This window comes from Myotis myotis, unplaced genomic scaffold (genome assembly GCF_014108235.1).
Source record: "Myotis myotis isolate mMyoMyo1 unplaced genomic scaffold, mMyoMyo1.p scaffold_m19_p_6, whole genome shotgun sequence".
NCBI lineage: Eukaryota > Metazoa > Chordata > Mammalia > Chiroptera > Vespertilionidae > Myotis > Myotis myotis.
In genome coordinates, this window is record NW_023416368.1 from 15,857,710 (window position 1) to 15,884,091 (window position 26,382).

Sequence of the window (26,382 nt, forward strand, 5' to 3'; positions counted from 1 at the left end):
TTTCTCCTCGGCATAGATAGAATCAAAGGCCCCCGTGATCCCGAGGGTCTGGTGTGTCCTGGCAGCACAAACAAACCGCGTACAGGGCTGGGTCCTCCAGGCCGTGTAAGGGACTCCTGCGACTTTATCCCCCGGAGGTCGGTGGCACAGAACCATGCAGTTTCCCGGGCAACGCCATTGTCCACGCTCTGGGCGGGGGAGGGGTAACTAAGAACAACGGCCATAAGAGAACGCGGGAAGAAAAGGCGAGTCAGAGGGAAAAGGGGAAAATGGGCGGCACGTGCGGCGGCCCCCGCCATCACGGGTGATTCGAGGACTCGGCACAAGGCGAGAGTGGAGGGCGGGCGGAGCCAGAGAGCGCGCCGCTCTGATTGGCGGCGCCGGGGTCCTGGGCCGCCTGTGATTGGGCGAGGCCTCACAGAGGCCTGCTTTTTTTTGAACCGCGTAGGGTTCTGGGTAGCAAAGGCCTTGGAAGGGTCTTAACCGAAAGAGGGCGGGGGCAGGGCGCCAACAAACGGCTGAGATCACAATCCGTCTGGGACCAGGCCGGGGCGTTCCCCTACGTCCATGGAGAGAGCCAGGCCCGAGCCGTTGCCTCAGCCACGCCAACTGCCGCGGGCGACCCCGCCGCGTCCACTGCGCCCCGCTCCGCCCCAGCTGCCGGTCGAGGGCACCCCCTTTCGCCCTCCGTCGCCCCCAGCCCCGTGCGCGGCCGCCATCGCGACCGTGGCCTCGCCGTGCGGGGAAGTACCGGCGTCGGGCGTACAGCCCCCCGTACGGCGGCTGCTACAGGTGAAGCCGGAGCAGGTGTTGCTGCTGCCGCCAGGGCCACCGCTGCCTCCGGCGAGGGACGAAGACGCCGCCGCCTCGCCCGCGCAGGCGCGGCTGCTGCAGTTGAGGCCGGAGCTGCTGCTGCTGCCGCCGCCGCCGCCACCCACACCCGAGGGCGCCCCCTGCAGGCCCGAGGTGCACCCGGTGCCGCCCCGGGTGCTGCAGGTCAAGGCGGAGAAGCAGGAGCTGGGGCCCGGCTCGGATCCCTCCGCGGGGCCTCGGAGGGCTGTCGAGGCGAGCCCCAGGGCCTCCAGGACGGCCAAGGTGGAAGGCCCCGGGCCGGCCCTGGACAGTCGCCGAGGGGACCAGAAGAAGAGCAAGTTGGAGGTGGAGGAGGTCATGCGGGCCGCGGAGAAAGGCGGGGAAGGCAAAAGCCTGACGGCCATCAGAGAGAGAATCATCAAGACCGAGGAGCCCGAGAGACTGCACGAGGACTGCAGACTCGACAGGGAGCCCGCGTCGAATGGGCTGGTCCATGGCGGCAAGGAGGTGATCCTGGCCCAGCCGTCCAGCGCCTTCGGGCCGCACCAGCAAGACCTCCGGATCCCTTTGACTCTCCACACGGTCTCCCCTGGGGCCCAGATCCAGTTTCAGGGACCGCCACCTTCAGAGCTGATACGATTGACCAAGGTCCCCCTGACACCAGTGCCTATTAAAATGCAGTCCTTGCTGGAGCCTTCTGTAAAAATTGAAACCAAAGATGTCCCGCTCACCGTGCTTCCCTCAGACGCAGGTATTAGACGGCAGGGGAATCTGGTTTTCAGATTTCGTCTATGTTGCCCCATAGCTGACATGTCAGCAGTTCAGAAGCCTAAACTAGAAAAATAAAATCATGGAACTGATTCTTTTCAGGGCAAAGTCTGCACAGGTATCACTTCTGATTGACTTGTACATATGCCAGTAAAATACACTAACACGTTCAAGATTACCCAACATTTTTTTAATTAAGGCCCAATGAAGTTGAGATTTAGATGTGACTGTTTACACACAAAAATAGAAATATTTTTGCTAGATGATACAAAGCCCTCGGTTTATATGCTACAGATAATATTTTAAAATATTATAGTAGATCAATATTTTTGCATGTATCAAGAAGCCGAAGAAAAAAATTGTGTTTAATGAAAAAAAAATGGTTATTAAAATAAAATAATTTAGAGGTGATTTTTCTTCTTTAAAAAGGAACAGTAGGCATTGTTCTGGAAGAAAACAGTACATGATTAAATGTAACATTTTAGAATTATAAAAGCTAAGGACTTAAAAAATTTGGAAAATGAAAATACTGTAGAATAAGCTAAAAATGTTTTCAAAGAAGTGACTGTAGTTATAGTGGTAACAACTACAAGTAGTTATTTTATTCTATCCATTATTTCCAGATATATAGCTAGAAAATTTCTTATTTCAGGTTTCAGACAAAACACTATGCCAATGAATGTCATAAGTTATACTAATCTTCATGTTTCATTAACTTTCATATTTTGTTTTTGTTACTTTCTTTACTGATTCTTTCTCCTCACTTGGCCTTCTTATTTTTAACTTCAGTATTTTTTAAATGTTTTCGTTTTCTAAAGGAAAGAGAAAGCTTTCTTTATAATGCTTATTTCATCCTTTATGTCAAGTCACCTAAAGAGAAACAATATAAGAAGTTTATAGATGTTTTTGATGAATTATGTAAGAGATAGGAATTTAGTCAACTTACTTTATTGTAATATCAACTGGGTCTGTGATTCTTAAATAGTCACTTTTCTTATTTTTCTCCCAGGACATGGGACTAGCGTTGTTGACCCATAATGGTAGGAGTTTCACCTTCATAATGAAATATAACTAATATAATATTATAATATTATAAATATTTTGCTTGAATGGACACTACAACGGCATGTAAATGAGTTCCTTGAAACATTGTGGGAGCACCTACCTAGTGCTAGGATTATAGTCATTAATTAAGTCATAGTTCTTGTCCCCCATTAATAGAATAGTTTTTAATGGGAAGTAAATGGTAATGATTGTTAGAGGTATTGATAAAGCTCAAAGAAGTAATAATCCAGCGGTTTATTGTCTTCAACATTATTCCACGATACTTAAACAATATTATTATTTTGAGAAATAGAAGAGTCATTCTACAGTTTAGAATGCTGAGTTCAGGGGTAATGAGTTCTGGAACACTGGCAGTTCTTTGGCTATATTCAAGTGTATATTTTCTCCAGATAGTGAAAAAATAAAAATGGAGGTGCATTTCACTTTAAAATTGTATGTGTGAGTGTGTGTGAAACACATTAATTTAGTCTCTTAATTTTTGTCAATGTAGGAATACCAGATACTCCGTTCAGTAAGGACAGAAATGGCCATGTGAAGCGACCCATGAATGCATTTATGGTTTGGGCAAGGATCCACCGGCCAGCACTAGCCAAAGCTAACCCAGCAGCTAACAATGCAGAAATCAGTGTCCAGCTTGGGTTAGAGTGGAACAAACTTAGTGAAGAACAAAAGAAACCTTATTATGATGAAGCACAAAAGATTAAAGAAAAGCACAGAGAGGAATTTCCTGGTAATCAAATGAACAAAGCTTCTAATTTCTTTTAAATAAATTTATTTAGGTAAAGATTTGGTTAGGCTGAGATTGAAAGACAAAATGTGTAATCTTTTTTCTAATCTGATATATACAATAACGAACAATGGCTAATATTATACTAATGATTGATACTGTGCATAAGTTTCATTAAACAGAACCAATTAGAGGGCTATCTAGTCTTATTTGCTAACTAATGCAAACCAGGGGACATACAGTTTTATTGTGTTTTTGATTAAATATATAGATATAAACTTCTGAAGATAAAAGCTCCAGAATTCTAGGCTATAGTTTTGTAAGCATACCAGAAAAGTTTTAAAATTATAGCAATAGAAAAAAAAAAGCATGCATGCTTAAAGGCAATGAGAATACAGGGATTTGCACCAGGCTCTATTTTAATATTATATGATTATCAGAACATAGTCCTGCCTTTTGATTGATAGATTTATCCTCATCATGATGTAATTTGAAATGAATTCTGATTTCTTCCCCAGCAGTGGGGACATTAAGATTAAGTCTGGGCCCTGCCAGCATGGCTCAGTGGTTGAACATCGACCTATGAACCAGGAAGGTCATGGTTCAGTTCCTACTCGGGGTACATGCCTGGGTTGTGGGCTCAATCCCCAGTGTGGGGCATGCAGGAGACAGCCAATCAATGATTCTCATCATTGATGTTTCTATCTCTCTCTTCCTCTCCCTTCCTCTCTGAAATCAATAATATATATATGGATAGATAGATTAAGCTTGGGATAGCAGCCAGCATAACTATGCATGGTAGAAAAAGAATTACTCCCTCTGTCCCATAATAATAGTAGCAGTTGATGAATGTAATTTGTCCCATAATAATAGTAGCAAAAGAAAATAAATATAGAACGCAACATTTATTATAAAAAAAAAAACTAGATTAAATTAAACAATAAATTAAAAATAGTACTCCTAATTTTTATTTTGAGTGTTCAGATAGTTTCTGGATTTTTCAATAATTTCGTTACTGCATTTTAAACTTGTAGGCAGGATCCCTTGGCTGCAAAGCTTTGCTTTCCCTGTATGCGTGAGCTTAAAGTTATTGGAGCCGTCGTTCTTCATTGCTTCCAGCATAACTTGTTGAAGTGACAGAAATGTATTATCCAGTATTTCGGGAGAAATATTATCAAAGGCTAATATGGTGCGTCTTCTGCTAAGAGGAATATGTCTTAAGTTTTTCAAGTTTTTCTCCATAATCTTTGCATTTATGTCCACAGTTTGTTTTTTCAAAGAATCAACATTAGCATAAGAGTCTCCTTGACAATTATTTTCGGAAGCACGTTTCCAAATTCTTGATATGGTCATTCTGTTGCACTTAAATTGTTTTGCAGCTAACGTAATTGCACCTTTCTGCAACTTTTCCTTTTTCTTTTGATGCATCAAGAACTGGACAATCGCAACTCTATCTTTGCTTGAAAACTCTCTTTTTTTCATCTTATTTTTACAATGGGTTGATACTCAACTGAAATAAAACAATTGATTTCGATCAGCGGATGAAATCAGAAAAATAGTTACAATTCGTAATAATTAGATTAACCTAAAAATTGAAAGATGTGTCAAAACAAATGACAGATGTCATGAAACATTGATTTTGATTGAAGGCTTCGCAATTTTGCGCTACAACATAACTTACAGCTGCATTTGCCAATAATTCCCGTTTAAATATTCACTTGCTACTATTTTATGGGACAGAGGGAGTATTTTTTCTAAAGTATGAGCAAAGAGATCCCAGAGGCAGCAATTATAGGGAACCAGCAATTCTGGTTATACTGTGGCTATAACTGCCATAATGCCACTCTTCTGACTTTGGAAGGAAATGTGGTTATTTGAACTTGGAGACTGCCAAGTCTAGGTGAGTGACTTCCTAAACGAGGCATAACAATAGCGATTGCTCATTATGACCATTTCAGTGTAAGATATAGGCAATTGTATCTTAGAGAAAGTAAGAAAATAGGAGCCCGGCTGGCGTGGCTCAGTGGTTGAGCCTCGACCTATGAACCAGAGGTCAGGGTTCGATTTCCGGTCAGGGTACATGCCCAGGTGGCGGGCTCCATCCCCAGTGGGGGGCGACAGGAGGCAGCTGATCCATGATTCTCTCTCATCATGGATGTCTCTCTCTCCCTCTCCCTTCCTCTCTGAAATCCCTAAAAATAAATATGTTTTTAAAAAAAGAAAATAGAAGGAGACAGATATTGTCTTACTGGGGCATTGTTTTATAGGTAGAGGAAAAGCTTTGGGATTCAGACTTAATGCCTTTAATGTTGTTTTACTAAGATTCCATGTGTTTGGATATCAGACATTTGACTTTACTTTCTTTGAATTATCACAATGTTGGCCACTACTTAGAAGCTATATGGATATATATGCTAAAATGCATAGAAATAGTATTATAGAGCTGGAAAAGATACTTTAGACAATAACTTATTTTTTAAAAACTTAGCTAACAATGCAGAAATCAGTGTCTAGGTTTTCACTTGGTATAGAAAATAATACAATAATTAATAAATACTAATACAAGAATAAACTTTTGCATACTTATAACTGTAGACCTACTTTTGCCCCAGCCTATGTGTAAAGAACTATTTAAAGGCTATATAGGGCCCTATCTGGCTTGGCTCAGGGATAAAGCGTCAGCCTGCGGACTGAAGGGTCCCAGGTTCGATTCCAGCCAAGGGCACATGCCTGGGTTGTGGGCTCGATCCCCAGTGGGGGTGTGTGCAGGAGGCAGCCGATCAATGATTCTCTCTCATCATTGATGTTTCTCTCTCTCTCCTTCTCCCTTTCTCTCTGAAATCAATAAAGAAATACACATTTTAAAAAAATAAAAGCTATATAGGGTCCATATGTTCAAATTAAAAATAGTTTATTTTCTTCTATAGGTTGGGTTTATCAGCCTCGGCCAGGGAAGCGAAAACGCTTCCCTCTAAGTGTTTCCAATGTATTTTCTGGCACCACACAGAATATCACCTCTCCAAATCCTACAACAATTTATCCTTATCGCTCACCTACCTACTCTGTGGTAATTCCCAGCCTACAAAACACCATCATTCATCCAGTTGGTGAGTTGGTTTTATAGTAGATTATGAATCTTTTAAATAGCTGTGTGCAAATTTTACCTCAAGTTGAAATTTTGCTTTTGTTAGCTTAATAATTTAGAAAAACAATATTAAGGGGGAAAATGGAGAAAGTGAAAACATTAAATCAGAGAAGGAAAATTTTCAGTAGACATCAAAGAAGTTGGTTTGCCAGAGTGGCAAAGATACCATGTGCAAAGCCTCAGACCTTTTAAGCAAATCAGGATGAGCCCATAGAATAGCAGGTAATGCAGGAAATGTCTGAGGTCACTCAGTGGGAAAGGAGTGTCTTTTTACGATCAGCATGAAAGAACGCCTTACTAATGGGGTATGAGGCACCCTGTCCTGGAATTTAGTAATGATGACTAATCATTAAGACTGTTTTCTTGCTGCTCTAGAAAAGCAATGGAAGTAATCTATTTTTTATCAAATATTTGTCTCATTATATTGTCTTTCCCTAAATTTCTCTTCTTTGATGAGTTCTTTACAACACTTTTGTCTGTTGCGTTTAAGAACCCCAAATTAAGAATCTAGTAGCAAAACTTGTTATAGAGCTATCCATCACTGGTTTGTTCTTCCAGAACGTCTTTTAACCACATATTAGGCAGAGCTTAGGTACATCCACTACCTAAAGCTACCTGCTCAGACCCTCTGGTAATAAAGCCACCTCTATGTGCTGAGAGATTTAGATATCTTGAAAGTTGACTTACTAGAATCTTATGCATTTTCACCTTTTTTTCTATAACATTTTAGCAGTTGATAGCAACGAAGTCACATTCAGGATGTCTAGGCTGAAAAGAAAGATGCAGAAAGCACTGAGTTTATATCCTTGCTCTTTCCCAGCCCAGTCAGGCACTTTTACCCTCTCCTATTGTCAGGATCTCTTTAAGCCTGTATTTCTACCTAGGCTTAATTATGCTTTTGTTAACTTACTTTGTTTTGTCTGTTACGTTATTTATGGCTTCTGTTTTCACAATCTGTTTCTTAATCTCTTTTTCTAAGACCGTCCCCTTCCATCTGCTTTTACTCACCATTAAATGCTGTATATTTGCCCAGGGACAAATTTATCAATGTTCTTATTTGAGGCAGCTGACAGTTTTATACAATATACCGTTGACCTTTAAACAACACGGGTTTGAACTGCATGCATCCACTTATACACAGATATTTTCCCCAATACATCCAGTAGACTCTCTGTATCAGCCGGATCTGCAACCGTGATTCAACCAACAGTAAATAAATACTATTTTTGATCAATGGCTATAGAGGGCCAACTGTATTCATGGTTCTACTCTATTTTATATAGGAGACTTGAGCATTTTCAGATTCTGGTATTCGAGGGGGTCCTGAAACCAATCTTCATGGGATAACAAGGGTGGACTATATTTATGCAATTCTGAGGAAAGACAATTACCAGGAAAGATTAAATACAGAGTTGTTTTACATGTATTTAAAAATTCTGCCATATCTGTCATGCCCTGCTGCAATAAGATTCCTTTCATATCTACCACAAATTGGCCTGTGGCAAATCCTGTTCTCACTTGGGAATTTCCCACTATATTCACACTGAATGCAATACAGTAAAATAATTTTACTAATTGTTTCTTTAGCTTTTTCAATTAAAAAAATTAAATGTCATTCATAATTTAGTATACAAAATAAAATAGAAATTATGCATGCCACTGCATGGAAACCTCTATTAATGTTAAAAATAAATTAATATGTTTAGATAATAGAAAATTCAAACAGTATTGACAAATATAAAATGAAAATCTGGCTTTTTCTTCTGCTTCACTGCCCTGCCTCTCCTCCCAGACATCCGCTCCTTAAAAGTAACCTCTGTCAGTGGTTTCATATTATTTATTTTAGAAACATTTATATATACATACTAATATTGCATGTATTTGTCTTGTATTTCATCACTCAATAATTGTATTCATTAAAAAAATAGTTGAGCATCTATTCAATGTCAAGAAGAATTTAGAGCCCTGGAGATAACAGCAGTGAACAAAACAAAAGGTCTCTCCTCTCATGGCACTTAGAATCTAGGTGAGAAAGAGAAACCAAACAATCTATATATATATATAAAAGCCTAAGTGACCGTTATGACTGGATGACCAGACGGTAGCTATGATGCGCACTGACCACCAGGGGGCAGACACTCAATGCAGGAGCTACCCCCTGGTGGTGAGTGTGCTCCCACAGCCAACCTCCCACAGCCGACCAACCTCCTGTGGTCCCTCCCCCCGGCGATCGGCCCCAATCAGGACTGGGGGAGATGGCCCTGATCAGCGCCTGATAGCCGACCAGACCAAGGGACCCCACCATGCATGAATTCATGCACCAGGCCTCTAGTATAAAATAAGTAAACAAGATGACTTCAGTTTGTTCAAAATGCTGTGAAGGAAATCAATAGAGGGGATTGATATTGGTGATTCTGTTACTAGTAGGTAAGGTGGTTACAAAGGCTTCTGGTTGAAGAGTTTATTAAATTCAACTGAAACATGAAAAACATGGAGTGACTCAATTAATGCTTGACCTATGCTCTTTTTATTTTTGAAGGTGAAGCCCCACCTGCCATCCAGTTGCCCACACCTGCAGTCCAGCGTCTAAGCCCCATCACACTTTTCCAGCCTGCCGTCTCCAGTACTGCCCAGGTGGCCGTTCAGGCTCCAAATCTGCCCCTCCGCCCAGCACTCTCACCCCAGCGCTTTGCTGGGCCCTCCCAAACGGACACTCATCAGCTGCATTCTGGAGCCAGTCACTCTGTAAAGAGACCTACTCCTGTCTCTCCGGAGAGCACCAATAGGATTTCAACTAGTGCAAGTACTGCCCATGCCAGATTTGCAACCTCGCCCATCCAACCTCCCAAGGAGTATCCAAGCGTTTCCGCTTGTCCCAGAGGTGCTCCAATCCCCCAGGCTCCTCCTCTTCCACACTCACACGTCTACCAGACCCCACCCCTTGGCCATCCAGCCACATTATTTGGGACACCACCTCGATTCTCTTTTCATCATCCTTACTTCCTGCCTGGACCTCACTACTTCCCATCAAGGTAAAGGAACTTTTATTTCTTTTCACCTACAAATACATCTAATGAATTTTCACCTCTGAAGGAATCTCTTTTTTACTGAAAAAGGGACTTCCTCATTTCTGCTTGGAATCTAAGGGACCTTGAGATTATTTAGTCAACCCCCCTTACTGTATAGACCTGTGTTTCTCAAATGTTATATATATATGAATCACATGTGATCTTGTTAAAATGCAGATTCTGAGTTGGTAGGTCTGGTGTATTTCATTTAAGAATGTCAAAGCAGTACATCAGCTATAAACAAACTGCATATAGTTTTCCAAAAGAGAAGACCAGCCTTGTAAATTATATTGTTTGCTTTTCTAACTTCTACCTGTATGTATATGATGATAATTTCCCCAAGGAAATGGATAATCTTATTTATGCTTGTTTAGATAGCATATTTCAGTAAAATCCAGCTGGCTAAATAACAAATTGAATTGAGCCCCCCTCAATTTTCTTATTGTCTCTGCTCCCAACTGATAACAGAATCTTCTATAAAGAATATTCTCCCCTAATCTAATCCATTCATATGTGGAATTACTCAATCATTTCAATACCATATTTGAAATGACATTTGATATGCATATCAACTATTTAATATATATCAAATATAAATATTTTCCAGAAGTCTATTTTGACCTATATATCTAAAGTAAAAATCAAAGAGGTTAGCCAGTGTAACCAAGGAGTTATTGTATAAAACACATAGACTCAGAAGTACTGATCCCTAGCTCTGAGAGCTAACATCTCTCTCCCTTCAAATCTTAACCATCTTCATATTGTGCTTATTGAAACAATCTCTTCCTGTACTACATTAATTTCTTAGTTGAGTTCTTTTTTTTAATCCCTTTCACCTCTTCTTTCTCCTCCTTGCAGTATTTATAGTTTTATAAAGAGATATCTAGGATATTTTCATATTGGCCATTGAGTAAAGTGTATTTAAAAGTTTATTGAAAGTATGTATATAGAAAGGATGTAAAAGACAAATGGGAATTTGTTAGCTTAAAATATATAGAAAATATAATCATATATATTTATGCATATATACCATATTCACATACATACATACATATATATGTATGGGAAGGTAAGTCCAAAGAATTCCCAGGTTTATGAGAATATATAGAATCTTAACTGTAAAATTTCAAAACAACATATCAAGGTTAAAATAAATTATCCTTTACCTTTGAGTTATAAGCCTATTTAAGAATTTGATTGAAGTTGTGGACCATTTCCCATAATAATGCACATCTACAGACATATACAATGTTTTTCATAAATCTTATGGAAGAGGGAACTTAAAGGCCTCAAACAAATATGTTAGACTTAGCTAACATGGAATACCTTCTGCTGTAACTATCTAGAAATATGAAATTTAAATATTAACAACTTAATACCCAGCTGAACTTATCGTTTCCTTTGCTGTGTGGAAGTTTTTTAGTTTGATGTAGGGACATGTGCTTATTTTTGCTTTTGGTGTCAAATTCAAAATATCATCGCCAAGGCCAATGTGAAGGAGCTATGTTTTCTTCTTAGAGTTTTATGTTCTTATGTTTAAGTCTTTAATCCATTTTGAGTTGATTTTTGTGTTATAATATAATAGAACTATATTATAGTATAGTATATTATTATCATATAATAGAGGGGGTCCAGTTTCATTCTTTTGCATGTGACAATCTAGTTTTCCATTTATTGAAGATATTATTTTTCCCCATATATTCTTGGCTCCTTTGTCATAAGTTAACTGATCATATATATATGTGGGCTTATATCTGGGTTCTCTATTTTATTCCATTGACCTATGTGTCTATTTAATGACAATAGCATACTGTTTTGATTATGTAGCTTTGTAATATAATTTTAAACCAGGGAATGTAATGCCTCCAGATTTGTTGCTCTTTCTCAAGTTTGCTTTGGCTATTTAGGGTCTTTTGTGATTCCATACAAATTTTGGAATTGTTTGCTCTATATCTTTAAAAAATGCCATTGGAAGTTTGATAGTCATTACATTGAATCTGTAGATTGCGTTGGATAGTGTGGAAATTTTAACAATATTATTTATTCCGATCTATGAACATGCAATATTTTCCCATTTATTTGTGTTTTCTTCAATCTCTTTCATTAGTGTCTCATAGTTTTCAGTGTTTTGGTCTTTTACCTCCTTGGTTAAATTTATTCTTAGGTATTTTATCCTTTTTGATGCATTTATAGATGAGATTATTTTCTTAAATTTTCTGAGATTTTGTTGTTAGTGTATAGAAACACAACTGGTTTTTTGCTTATTGATTCTGTATCCTGCACATTTATTGAATTAATTGATTAGTTCCAATGGTTTTTTTGGTGGAATCTTTAGGAGTTTCTATATATAATGTCATCTACTAATAGAGATAGTTTTATGGGTTTTTTCTTGCCTAATTGCTCTTGCTATGACTTCTAATACTATGTTGAAAAAAGTGGCAAGAGTGGGTATCTTTGTCTTGTTTCAGCTTTTCAATGTTATCTGTGAATACTTAACTTTAAATAATGGATAGAAAACTATACATCCAAAAATGGGATGAAGATCAGTAAGGAACTAGAAGCCTGTACAATACATCTAAATATATACATATAAAATACTTCATCCAACAACAAAATATATATTTTTCTCAAATGCATATGATATATTCTGTAGGATAGACCATATGCTAGATCACACGATAAGTCTCAAAAACTTTAAAAGATTGAAATCATACATAGTTTCTTCTTTAGTTATGATGGAATAAAACTAGTAATCAATAACAGAAAGAAAACTGGAAAATTTACAAGTATATGGAAATTAAACAACACACTCTTAAACAACCAATGGTCAAATAAGCCATCATGAAGGGAATTTAAAAAATACTTTGAGAAGAATGACAATGAAAATACAACATACAAAAACTGAAGGGATTTTATAGTGAAAGCAGTGCTGATAGAGAAGTTTATAACTGCAATGGCCTATATTTAAAAGGAAAGATCTCGCCTGACCGGTGTAGTTCAGTGGTTGAGCTTCCACCTATGAACCAGGAGGCCACGCTTGGATTCCCAGTCAGGGCACATACCTGGATAGTGGGCTCAATCCCTGGTGGAGGGCATGCAGGAGGCAGCCAATCAATGATTCTCTTTCATCATTGATGTTTCTATCGCTCTCTGTCTCTCTTTCTCTCTCTCTTAAACCAATAAAAACATATATTTTTTTTAAAAAAAGATCTCAAATCAACAACCTAACTTTACACCTTAAGGAACTGAAAAAAGAAGAGCAAAGAAAACCCAAAGCTGGCAGAAGGAAGGGAATAATAATGATCTGAGATAAATGCAATAACGGATAGAAAAACAATAGAGAATTTCATGAAATAGAGGAATAAAAGTCAACAAAAGTTGGTCTTTTGAAAAGATCAATAAAATTGGCAAAACCTTTCGCTAGACTAAGAAATAAAGAAAGAAGACATATAGCCCTGGCCAAGTAGCTCAGTTGGTTAGAGTGTCATTCCTTTATGCCAAGATTGTGGGTTTGATCTCAGGTCAGGGCACATACAGGGGTCAACCAATGAATGCATAAATAAGTGGAACAATAAATTGATATTTTTCTCTCTTTCTCCTTTCTCCTCTCTCCTCCCTCTCTCTCTCTTTCTCTCTCTTCCCCTCTCTTCCTTCCTCTCTCTTTAAAGTTAATAAATAAAAATTGTTTAAAAAGAAAGAAGACAAATTATGAAAATCAGATATGAAATTGGTTACATTACTTCTGACCTTACAGGTATAAAAATGATTATAGAAGAATACAGTGAATAATTGTACATCAACTAATTAGGCAACAAAGATAAAATGGACAAATACATGAATTACCAAAACTGACTTAAGAAGAAACAGAAAATCTGATCAAACCTGTATCAAGATATTGAATCAGAAATCAAAAACCTCCCAACAAAGAAAAGCCCTGGACTAGATTGCTTCACTAGTGAATTCTACCAAACATTTAAAGAGGAATTAACATCATTGCTCTCAAACTCTTATAAAAAGTCTAAGAGGGAACACTTTTAAGGCCAACATTACTCTGTTACTAAAGCCAGAGATCTCACAAGAAAGAAAATTACAGACCAATGTATCCTATGAATATAGATGTAAAATATACTAAAAAATACTAGCACCTTGAATCTAGCAGCATAGTAAAGGATTGAAAATCAGGAACAAGTGGGACTTACCCCAGGAATGTATGTGTGGCTCAACATTTGAAAATAACTTATCACAACAGACTTCATTAATAGAGTGAAGGAACAAAACCACCAGATCATTTCAACTGATGCAGAAAAAAACATTTGATAAAATCCAACACCTTTTTATGACAAAAATCAGTTCCTTATTTCAAACTTATTCAGCACACTAGGAATATAAGGGAACTTCCTCAACATAATAAAGGACATTTATCAAAAGCCCACACTTAAATTCATATTCAATGATGAAGGACTATGATTGGGAACAAGATAAGGATGCCCACTTGTGTTTCTATAAGCTAGAAATGAGCAATTAGCAAAATCCAAAAAGGATATTAAGAAAACAATTTCATTTGCAATAGCATCAAAAAGAATAAAATACTTAGGAATAAATCTAACCAAGGAGGTGCAAGACTTGTAAACTGAAAACTATAAAAAATTGCTGAGCCCTAACCGGTTTGGCTCAGTGGATAGAGCGTCGGCTTGTGGACTGAAGGGTCCCAGGTTTGATTCCAGTCAAGGGCATGTACCTTGGTTGCGGGCACATCCCCAGTAGGGGGTGTGCAGGAGGCAGCTGGTCAATGTTTCTCTCTCATCGATGTTTCTAACTCTCTATCCCTCTCCCTTCCTCTCTGTAAAATAATCAATAAAATATATTTTTATTTTTATTTTTTTATCTTTTTTATTATTTATTTATTTATTTATTTATTTTTTAATTAAATCTTTATTGTTCAGATTATTACATTTGTTCCTCTTTTTTCCCCCCCATAACTCCCCTCCTCCCAGTTCCCGTCCCACCCTCCGCCCTCACTCCCCACCCACTGTCCTCATCCATAGGTGCACGATTTTTGTCCAGTCTCTTCCCGCATCTCCCACACCCCTTTCCCCCACAAGAATAGTCAGTCCATTCCCTTTCTATGTCCCTGATTCTATTATAATCACCAGTTCATTCTGTTCATCAGATTATTTATTCACTTAATTCTTAGATTCACTTGTTGATAGATGCATATTTGTTGTTCATAATTTGTATCTTTACCTTTTTCTTCCTCTTCCTCTTCTTAAAGGATACCTTTCAGCATTTCATATAATCCTGGTTTGGTGGTGATGAACTCCTTTAGCTTTTCCTTATCTGTGAAGCTCTTTATCTGACCTTCAATTCTGAATGATAGCTTTGCTGGATAAAGTAATCTTGGTTGTAGGTTCTTGGTATTCATCACTTTGACTATTTCTTGCCACTCCCTTTTGGCCTGCAAAGTTTCTGTTGAGAAATCAGCTGACAGTCGTATGGGTATTCCCTTGTAGGTAACTGAGTTTCTTTCTCTTGCTGTTTTTAAGAGTCTCTCTTTATCTTTTGCTCTTGGCATTTTAATTATGATGTGTCTTGGTGTGGTCCTCTTTGGATTCCTTTTGTTTAGGGTTCTCCGCGCTTCTTGGACCTGTAAGTCCATTTCTTTCACCAGGTGGGGGAAGTTTTCTGTCATTATTTCTTCAAATAGGTTTTCAATATCTTCCTCTCTCTCATCTTCTGGCACCCCTATAATTCTGATGTTGGTACGCTTGAAGCTGTCCCAGAGGCTCCTTACACTATCCTCGCATTTTTGGATTCTTTTTTCATTTTGCTTTTCCGGTTGGGTGTTTTTTGCTTCCTCGCATTTCAAATCATTGACTTGATTCTTGCGTTCCTCTGGTCTGCTGTCGGGAGTCTGTATAATATTCTTTATTTCAGTCAGTGTATGCTCAATTTCTAGTTGGTTCCCCAATATAAGATCGAGGGTCTCATTAGTTTTCTTGTAGATCTCATTAAGTTTATCGGCGGCTTCTAAACAGTTCTTGAGAGACCTTAAAAGTGTGGTTCTGAACTCTATATCTTCCATTGACAATTTTGTCCTGTTTCTTTCTCTCCGCATTTTGTTATGCTTCCTTGGTGCACCCCCTCGTGGTCTTTGTTCGCAGTCTTATAGTTAAACCTTGTTGTAGCTAATACCAGGGAGGGTTTGACCTCCAGGCCAAGTGGCTATGAGAATCAGCTGTGTCAGCAGTGAGAGAACTTCTGTCCTCTAGGGAGGTGCTAATCTAGCCTTTGCCTGAGGCTATCCGGCAAATGCCTGTGTGCAGGGCTTGGGCGGGGCGGGTCGCACAGGATCAACAGGGTGGGCCGGAGAGAGCAGTTATGGCGGCTCTCAGTCCTGTCCCCAGGGGCTCTGCCTCTCTGAGTCCCAGCGACCGCTGCAAAGCTCGGAGAGAAAGCTGCACTCGCTCTGACCGAAGCCAGACAGTCCCGCTTCTCCCGTTTGAGTCTGGGTCCCTAAAGACTCGCCCGGATCTGGAGCTCAGAGTCTGCGACTCCCTCCCGATTGAAAACGCCAACCGCGCCCTCCGCTGCCAGCCCGCTCCGCGCACTCCGCACCTCAGAATTTGACTTCAGCACTGCGCCTCCTCTGAGTGTCCGTATGCGTTTCTCTTTCCTCCTAGTTGTAGGACTTCCACTCAGCCAGCGTTCCTGTGGTTCTGGGTGATGTCCCTTCCGTCTTTTAGTTTCACTTTTGAAGTAGTTGTTCAAGGCAGCAAACTCCAGCGTTAACCTATGCCGCCATCTTGGTTCTCCAATAAAATATATTTTTAAAAAAATTGCTGAAAGAAATTAAAAAATACTTAAATAAATGAAAAGATGTCTGTGTTCATGCATTGTAAGACTTAATATTGTTAAGGTGACAATACTTCCCAAAGTGATTTACAGAATCAGTACAATCTCTCTTAAAATCCCAATGGCTTTTTTGCAGAAATGGAAAAGTTGATCCTAAATCATATGGAATTTTAAGTGACCTACAATAGTTAAAACAACCTTGAAAAAGGAAAATAAAATTAGAGCACTTATTTCAAATTTACTACAAAGCTATGGTATCAAACAATGTGGTATCAAAGAATGTATCAAAGCTACAGACGGGGAGAAAATATCTGTGAAAGATATAACTGATCATGGACTGTTATCCAAAATATGCAAGGAACTCTTAGGAAAATGAACAATCTTATTTAAAATGTACAAAATACCTGAGTGGACACCTCATCAAAGAAGATATACAGATGGAAACTTAAGCATATGAAAAGGTGCTCCACATCATTATGTATCATTAGGGAATTGCAAATTTAAACACACATATATCAGCATTACCAAAATCCCAAACACTGGCAACACAATGCTAGTGAGGATATGGAGCAAAAGAAACTCTTAATTCATTGCTGGTGGAAATGTACAACCACTTTGGAAGACAGTTTGGCAGTTTTTTACAAAACTAAAAATACTTTTACCATATGATCAGCAATCATACTTCTTAGTATTTATCCAAATGAATTGGAAACTTATGTCTACATAAAAATTTGCATATAAATGTTTATACCAGCTTTATTCATAAGGTGAGTAGATAAACTGTGATGCATCTAAACAATGGAATATTATTCAACACTAAAAAGAAATGAACTGTCAAGCCATGAAAAGACATAGAGGAACCTTACATGCATATTACTAAGTCAGAGAAACCATAAATAATAATAACATTTTTGCCATATTTACTGTTTTGTTATAGAAATTTTCATATGCAAAGCAGATGGAATAATCTCCATGTACCCATCATCCAACTTCAACAATTACCAACATTTTAGCTCCTTCATTTATTTCCCCCTACCTTTTGGGGAAAGTGTCTTAAGTATTTTAAAGCAAATTATATACATCATATAATCTCACCTGTAAATATATCAGTATGTATATTTAGTAGTTAAGGATTTTAAAAAATGATCTCCTACTATTTTGATAACTAAAAAGTTAATAATTTCTTATTTAATTTTCCTCCATTGTCTCAGAACTGTCTTTTCACAATTGGTTTGTCTAAAACAAGATCCAAGCAAGGAATACACATGGGATGTAATTATGTCTCTTAAGCCTCTTTTATGCTACAATAGTACTTACCTTTTTTTTTTAATACCATGTGTTTATTGAAGAAATAAGAAATTACCCACATTCTGAATTTGACTTATTACATCCTTGGGTATTGTTTAACATCTTTCCCTATCACCCATTTTTCCTATAAAATGATAGTTATATCTTGTAACGGGATTAGATTTGGGTTCAGTTTTTTGGTGTTTTTGTTTGTTTGTTTGTTTTTGCAATGATACCTCATAGGTGGTGCTTTGTACTTTGTATTGTATCACATCAAGAGGTACATAAAGTTTTTATTCGTGATGCTAGAATGATCTGTAGGTTCGGGTACTGTCAACCTGATCATAAATTTCCCCACCTAAAGCAGTGTTTCAAATATTCTCTTCTGTACAGTAATATCACTTGAAGGTCTCAGACCAAATAAATCAGAATCTTTGGGGGTTAAGAACCTGGGCAGCAGTGTTCTTTCAATGTTTCTCTATGTAATTCTAATGGTCACTTAAGGTTGAGAAATACCTGCATAATTATTTTAGTAGCTAAGACGATTGTTACCTTAGACACATGAGATTTTCTGATTTGATACTCCTTCATTCATTAGCTGGAATTCTTTTATGAAGAAAAGCTTTCCCTCATCAACTATTTGATTACTTCGAAATTTGGAAGGGCAGGATCAACTCTTGATTCTTGCCACATATCAATGATGCTTGTTTTGTTTTGGGAATATCATTATGAACATTTTCTATATTTGACATGTTTTAAGACTTTGCAGTCATTATTTATTTATATCTTTTGATGCTTAAATTTTCCCATTTTTTGTCCAGTTGGCTTTGTTCCTGTGTCCTTGATCTTTGATTTGATAGCTTTTTTGCTCTCTGGCACAAAGACTTATGTGGTACCTTATTTATACCAGACCTGGAATCAACCATTTTACCCAGGTGTCCAAGTTTCTTTTACTGAAAGTGATATTTAAAAATATCAGTTTGGGCAATAGGCATGCTTATTGCTACTGAATTAACAGGGTATCTAGATCTTTTCAGTAAAAATATGTATTTTTGTGAGAAAATTTGAGTTTATATTGATATTTCCAGAATAAATGTAATATTGTAGAGTTTCTCATGAAGTTCTTTGATTTTATGTGCCTAGTATCTTTCCCCCCTGAAAATCTTGGTTCCTAATGATAATAAAACCATTACTTATTTGCTTTATCCTGCCAAACATGTTTTTTCTGATATACATACACATATATACATGAAGAGAGTATATTTCAAAACAATATCAATAGTTTCAAAGCAGTGATACCATAATAAAATTATTGAATGCAGTTTAAGATTTATTTGTGTTTCTTTTTCTTCATGGTTATATTTTACCAGGAAGGTACAGTGCAAATATCAGATTTAAATTATCTTGAAATATCTTTTCTCTGTATATTTAAGACACCTACAGCTTGATGTAAACTTTGTATATTTGCTTTCAATTTTTAGGGACTATTTTTTTTAAACTAAATTGTTTAAAATTATATAAAATATTTACATAGTTTCAAAATCAGAATTTTCAGATTTGTCTTTAAAAAAAATCAGGTTTTTTTGCCCTTTAAACCCCATAATACAAGGTACATTTTGAGAAGTCTGGCTTCCCTTCTTGTCTCCTTTCCTTTTTCTTCTCTCCTCCTATAGGTGACCATTTTAATTAGATTTTATTTTATCTTTACATTCTTTCTTTTTGAAAATAAAAGCAAAATGTGCATGTATGTGTATACTTAGCAATACATTATTAAATACAACTTCTTTTAAAGCTAATCATACATTGAAAGTGTTTCTGGTTTCCAAAGTACTCAATATACATTGAGTGCTCCCAAGTTCCTTATGATAGACCTTTTAAATTGACAAAACAAGCAATATTACCCCTATTTTATATAAGGAGACCCTATGGCCCAGATAACTTAAGATTTAACATTACTAGATATGTAAGTGGCACAGCTAGAACTAGTGCCCAGGTAGTGTGCTGTGGTGGTTAGGATAACAAGTTCTGCCTGGTTCTATTTTACTGGTTACTAATTATATGACTTTGAGAAAGTTGCTTAATCTCTTTAAGACTCCGTTCCCTTATCTGTAAAGTGGAGATATTACAGTATCTCTATCATAGAGTGGTTCCAAGGAATATTTAAGATAACATATATACTCCTTAGCCACTGTTTAGGAAACATAATAAATGCTTATTAGATGCTGACTATTATTATTATTCTGATAATTCTGTTTGATGCTTTTCTCACTATACCATGATGCTTCTAGTTAATCATTTTCATCTATATAACCTTCTAGAATTATCCTTGTCTTAATATTTTTTATTCTTTGAATATAACACTAACTTTTTAAAAAAAATATACCAATATAGCCATGTGTTGTTTGCATTTCAGACTTCAGCACATGCTTAATATACACCTAGATTTTAGGCCTATTTTAAACGGATTCTCCATCAAGCCCTGCGTAGTATCTTGCCTATATTTAGTCCAGGGAAAAAGTAGTGGTTGAATTGTTTCTATTGATGTGAATGCTTGGTGGAGGAGGTAGCTTTGAGCACCCCCTGAAGTATCATGGATGGAGTGACCCTAAGGTGGAACGGGTACGGGAGCTAAGTCATAGTAGCTGGAAGCACAATTGTTCAGGACATATGCACTGAATTAAAAATGCCTGAATGAGATTGTGGCAGTAGGAATGGAAACCTGAAGCATTTTAGAAACTTGGCCTCATATTTGTGGTATTTAACAAGGTCCCTAGTACTTGGAGATTTGGGGCATGAGACACCAAACTGCTGAATATAACCATATTTTCAAGAGTTTGAGATGATAGTCTAGTATGTTGATCATACTTATGATTTTAAAGGGAAGGAAACAAAGTTTACGTTTTTTTTTTTTTTTTAATGTGGGAGCATGAAATAAAACACCCACCTTGTCATAGGTTTTGCTGAGATCATTATGTTTACATTATCTGTCACTAGATGGAGTCCATGAGCCCAGGGAAGTCTTGGTTGGACTTTTCTATATACCTCTTCCTGCAATTCCTGGATTCCTGTTCTGTGCCTTTGAAAGGGAGAAAAGATACTTTTTTAAAAAAGTATTTTTTTTGACAAATGGATTGAATAGTAGAATTTTTATATTTGCCTTTAAAAAATTATCAGTGTTTTGCCTTTTAAAAAATCATCAAAATAATTTTTTCCAATTCTTCATGTTCTTGCCCTCCAATTTTTTTTTTTTTGAAAAGATCTTTAAAACCACAATTTAATATCAGTTCTAAATATTTCTGGTGTTAACTGTTCTTTTAAAAATATATTTGTATTGATTTCAGAGAGGAGGGGAGAGGGAGAGAGAGAGGCAGAAACATCAATGATGAGAGAGAATCATTAATCCGCTGCCTTCTGCATGCCCCACACAAGGGATTGAGACCACAACCCGGGCATGTGCCCTGACTGGGAATCGAATCATGACTTTCTGGTTCATAGTTTGGTGCTCAACCACTGAGCTTTGTTTTAAATATTCATAAGACATTGAAGCTTGCAACAGACTAATGTATTTCAGAAGGAAGGGAGAGGGGCAGGAAGTGATCAACCAAAGAACTTATATGAATATATACGTAGCCCATGGACAGACAATAGTGTGGGGAAGGCCTGGGGAGGAAATGGGAACGGGGAGGAGAGGGTCAATGCGGGTGGGGGGGAAGAAAGGGGACATCTGTAATACTTTCAACAATAAAGATAAATTTTAAAAAATATTCATAAGAACAATTATTGCACTGCTTACTAAGTGTCAGTTTTTAAAACAGCACAGCACATACCTGTATTTCCAAAACCTTACATGGTGTCAGGCAACATGAGAGAAAGGACCAGATAAGTAATTTTTCTTTATCAAGGCAAACTGCGAGCCACATGCGGCTCTTTGTCCCCTTGAGTGTGGCTCTTCCTAAGCCTTAGGAGTACCCTAATTAAGTTAATAACAATGTACCTACCTATATAGTTTAAGTTTAAAAAATTTGGCTCTCAAAAGAAATTTCAATCGTTGTACTGTTGATATTTGGCTCTGTTGACTAATGAGTTTGCCGACCACTGGTCTAGTGAGTCACCTGCTTATTACTTTGCCATTTGTTTTCTGTCAGGGCTAAGCAGTAGTAAAAGAGCAAATGAATACATGACCTGGTAGCAGAAAGTTATCTTGGGAACCTTCCAGAGGATGCAGTTAAACTTGATCAATTAGTCTATATGCGAGTCAACATGTGGGCAAGGCATGATCTAATTCCTTTTTTGTCTTTCTGCCGCAGCACGTGTCCCTATAGTCGGCCTCCCTTTGGCTATGGAAATTTTCCAAGTTCAATGCCAGAATGCCTTGGTTATTATGAAGACAGGTACCAAAAACATGAGGCTATGTTTTCAGCTTTAAATAGAGACTATCCTTTCAGAGACTACCCAGAGGAACGCACACACAGTGAAGATTCTCGGAGTTGTGAGAGCATGGATGGGACCTCTTACTATAACAGTCACAGTCACAGTGGGGAAGAATTCCTAAATCCCATGCCTCAGCTCGACATTGGAGTCTTGGAGAATGTCTTAACAGCTCCTACATCAACTCCCTCTAGCATCCAGCAAGTCAATGTCACTGATAGTGATGAGGAGAAAGAAGAAAAAGTGCTTAGGAATTTATAATTTTAAAACAAATATGCACAGAAAATAAACATTTCTTAAAATATATTCTGGGTCAGTTGGTGTGAGAGAAAAAAGCCTAGAATGCTGTGTTGAGAGTTTTCAGCCATGATTTGAGGAGTCAAACCAAATGCAATTTATGCCTTCATAACATTTTTATTAGTGAAACTGGAGTCCTGATGTTTCATCGTATGAATATTTAAGATACAAAATAGTTTATTTTTATGGAAGAAATTTGCATCAACATATATTTTCATCACTTTATCTTGGAATGTGCAAAATACCAAATCTTCACAATTATATGTGAGGGAAAAAGGAGTATGACATGACAAGCGTGATTTGTATTTTATTTCAGGATACATTATTTATTTTTATTATATGATTCTTTGTTTGGTCTTTATGTAATATTTATGGATGTCAATTTTAATGTAACATTTTGAAAATATTTTGATAACTTTTATTAGTGAATTGGGACTGTTACTAAATTTAATTTATACTGATAACCAAGTATAACTTTCAAATGTGTTTTAATGTCACCTGGGTAATTCCTTCAGCTAAATTAGTCATTTCTGTTTCTAAACATTTTCATCATCTTTTTTGGATATCTTTTTCCATTTGGTATTCATTGTTCTACTTTTGTTATAATTAAATAAATGTAGATGAAATTGTTCTTGTTGGATGTTTTCTGTTTGGGGGATAGAACTGAGCAAAATGAGTACTCTTCAAATGAGGATGGTTCCCATACCATATAGATAATTGCTTTTACTTTATAGCCTCCAGAATTATAGATTCTATTAGCTCACATGAGATCCAAACTCTATTAACAAAGATGCTGTGCACATATTCCAATGCCACTTCCAAACTCTTTATACACGTATAGATGTGACTTAAGCACTCCCCAAAGTGGAAGGGCTCTTCCAGATTTGGTTCAAGCAGCTGTCTTTAAAACCATGGCATTCAAGTAGGAGCACGTTGGAATTTGTTTAACTCACAAAGAGCAAAAAAATCCTACTTGCAATGTGACTTCTTGGTAAGTGCCCACTTATGGATGGAGAGAACCTTTTTAGAAGATCAGATCACCAGAGATGGGATCATCTACATGGCACAGTGAATTGATGACCAGAAATAAACATAAAGCAATAGCTTTTCCCTCAATGATCTGTATAACATGCAAATTGGGATCTTGTTACTTAGACCTGCTTGGAAATTGTGTATGGAAACCTGTTCTAAGCTTTTAACTTCTTCCTTTGCAAATTATTGTAATACATTTCATCAGCCCTATACTTAATTGTACCTAATATTTCCTCTTCTCAAAAAAAATTTTATTTTTATATCTTATATACTTAAATTACTTTATGCAATGTTGTTTCAATGTGGTTAAAGAGCAAACTTGAATATTTTGATAGAGAGCAAATGTAACTTGGCATCGGAACTAAAGCAACGTTTGTCTTCACACTTGATGTCTACACCATAAAGGAAAAATGTATTCAACAATTTGACCCCATCTCATTTTAATAGCACTTTAGTGACTAAATTGGCTTTTGATCACAGACCTTAAGACAATTGGTTAGGGGCATCCCTGTATAAGAAATGATATTGTAGAACATGGTTCAGTGTTTCCTAACTACTTGTCTTCAGGCTAGCCCTGCGCCACCAATTTCAAACCCAGCTTTCTTAATGTCTCTTATGGCTTGGCAACTCTTTAATCCTCCTCCTCTTCCTCAGTGCTGGGATCAGAAGTCAGAAGTTTCAATTGTTTACAGACCCACCGTATAATTTGGGCTGGGAAATATGGGCAACTCTTAGGTTGAAAAGCACCCCATTGCAGATCAGCAAGCCTAGCTACAACTGCCCCTATCTGCTCATCTATAGTTCCTCAAACCACTGTTGGCTCTGACTAGAGGTCCACAGTCTAAACCAGCCATGGGTAAACTATGGCCTGCGGGCCGGATCCGGCCCGTTTGAAATGAATAAAACTAAAAAAAAAAAAGACCGTACCCTTTTATGTAATGATGTTTACTTTGAATTTATATTAGTTCACACAAACACTCCATCCATGCTTTTGTTCCTGCCCTCCGGTCCAGTTTAAGAACCCATTGTGGCCCTCGAGTCAAAAAGTTTGCCTACCCCTGGAACAAAGCCCTGCCTCATTAGCACTAATTCATCTGCCTCTCCAAGTCATCGAAGTGAAATTCTTTAACCTTAAGGCCACAATCACTTTCATTGCCTTGTTTGTTCTTTTTTTAAATTATTTTTTAAATTTTTATTGTTTTAAAAAAATCTTAATTGCTGAGATTATTACAGATGTCCCTCTTTTTTCTCCCCATTGCCCCCCTCTACCCAGTTCCCACCCCACCCCAGGCCTTTGCCATCCTATTGTCTGTGTCCATAGGTAATGCATATATGCATATAAAATCTTTGTTTAACATCTTCCCACCTCCCCACCCCCTTCCCTCTGAGAATCATGTCTCTTCTATTTCCATGCCTCTGATTCCATTTTATTCACCAATTTATTCTATTCATTAGATTTCTTATTTGTTTATTTTGATTTTTAGATTCAATTGTTGATAAGTATGTATTTGTTGCTATTTTGTTTATATTTTATATCTTTTTCTTTTTCTTCTCCTTCCTCTTCTTAAAGAATACCCTTCAACAACATTTCATATAATACTGGTTTGGTGGTGATGAACTCTAGCTCTTTCTTATCTGTGAAGCTCTTTATCTGACCTTCAATTCTAAATGATAGCTTTGCTGGGTAGAGTAATCTTGGTTGTAGGTCCTTGCTATTCATCACTTTGATATTTCTTGTCACTCCCTTCTGGACTACTTCGCTTCTGTTGAAAAATCAGCTGACAGTTGTATGGACATTCCCTAGTAAGTAACTAACTGCTTTCCTCTTGCTGCTTTTCTTTTTTAAAAAAATATATATTTCATTGATTTTTTACAGAGAGGAAGAGAGAGGGATAGAGAGTTAGAAACATCAATGAGAGAGAAACATCGATCAGCTGCCTCCTACACACCTCCTACTGGGGATGTGCCCGCAACCAAGGTACATGCCCCTGGCCAGAATCGAACCTGGGACCCTTCAGTCCACAGGCCGATGCTCCATCCACTGAGCCAAACCAGCCAGGGCTCCTCTTGCTGCTTTTAAGATTCTCTCTTTGTCTTTAGCCCTTGGCATTTAAATTATGTTGTGTCTTGGTGTTGCCCTCTTTGGGTTCCTCTTGTTTGGGACTCTCTGTGCTTCCTGGACTTGTAAGTCTATTTCTTTCACCAGGTAGGGGAAGTTTTTTGTCATTATTTCTTCAAATAGGTTTTCAAAATGTTGCTCTCTCTCTTCTTCTGGCACCCCCATAATGTGAGTGTTGGTACACTTGAAGTTGTCCCAGAGGCTCCTTACACTACCATATTTTTTTATTCTTTTTTCTCTTTGCTCTTCTGGTTGGGTGTTTTTTGCTTCCTCATATTTCAAATCATTGTTTTGATTCTCAGAATCCTCTACTGTTGAATTCCTATATATTAATATTTCAGTCAGTGTATGCTTAATTTCTGACTGATCCTTTTCCATTTTTTTGGAGGTTTCTAGAAGATTCTTGAGTAATCTTATAACCTTAAAACTGTATTTGTTTCTATGTATTGGTAGAGCTGCTATGTCTCCCTGAGTTGATAGAGTGGCCTTATGTAGTAGTGTTCTGTAGGGCCCAGTGGCTCAGCCTCCCCAGTCACCTGAGCTGGGAGCTCTAGGTGAAACCCCTTGTGGGCTGTGAGCACAGTCTTGTTGTAGTTGAGGCTTGATTGCTGTTGGTGTTACTGGGAGGAATTGACTTCCAGGCCAATTGGCTGTGAGGACCAGCTGCAACTACAGTGGGAGAGCTGCTGTGCAGGAGACACCCCTATGAAGTAGGATTTGGTTCAGTGGGGCTTTGGTGGTCACTGAGTCTACCCCTTGAGTGTGTCACTTATGTATGTGT

General features: G+C 37.8%; 1 protein-coding gene across 2 annotated transcripts; it reads left to right on the top strand.

Moving 5' to 3' along the window:
- The first annotated feature begins 466 nt into the window (after window positions 1-466).
- Window positions 467-22,414, top strand: SOX30 (SRY-box transcription factor 30). 2 transcript variants are annotated; one of them, XM_036314696.1, is made up of 5 exons: window positions 467-1,564; window positions 3,137-3,376; window positions 6,301-6,480; window positions 9,058-9,550; window positions 22,033-22,414. In XM_036314696.1, the coding sequence occupies exons 1-5, from the start codon at window positions 568-570 to the stop codon at window positions 22,412-22,414; spliced, it is 2,292 nt and encodes a 763-aa protein (XP_036170589.1). In that variant the 5' UTR covers window positions 467-567. The 2 variants fall into 2 exon arrangements, with proteins under 2 accessions (XP_036170589.1, XP_036170590.1); XM_036314697.1 differs by lacking the exon at window positions 9,058-9,550 and having other exon boundaries at window positions 22,033-22,151.
- The last annotated feature ends 3,968 nt before the right edge of the window (window positions 22,415-26,382 follow it).

What these genes read in the sequence shown, in the direction of transcription:
- SOX30 (XM_036314696.1), top strand. Translation starts at nt 568, where the DNA reads ATGGAGAGAGCCAGGCCCGAGCCGTTGCCTCAGCCACGCCAACTGCCG. An exon ending in CGTGCTTCCCTCAGACGCAG is followed by an intron (nt 1,565 to 3,136) that starts GTATTAGACGGC and finishes TTGTCAATGTAG; the next exon opens with GAATACCAGATACTCCGTTC. An exon ending in CACCATCATTCATCCAGTTG is followed by an intron (nt 6,481 to 9,057) that starts GTGAGTTGGTTT and finishes TTATTTTTGAAG; the next exon opens with GTGAAGCCCCACCTGCCATC.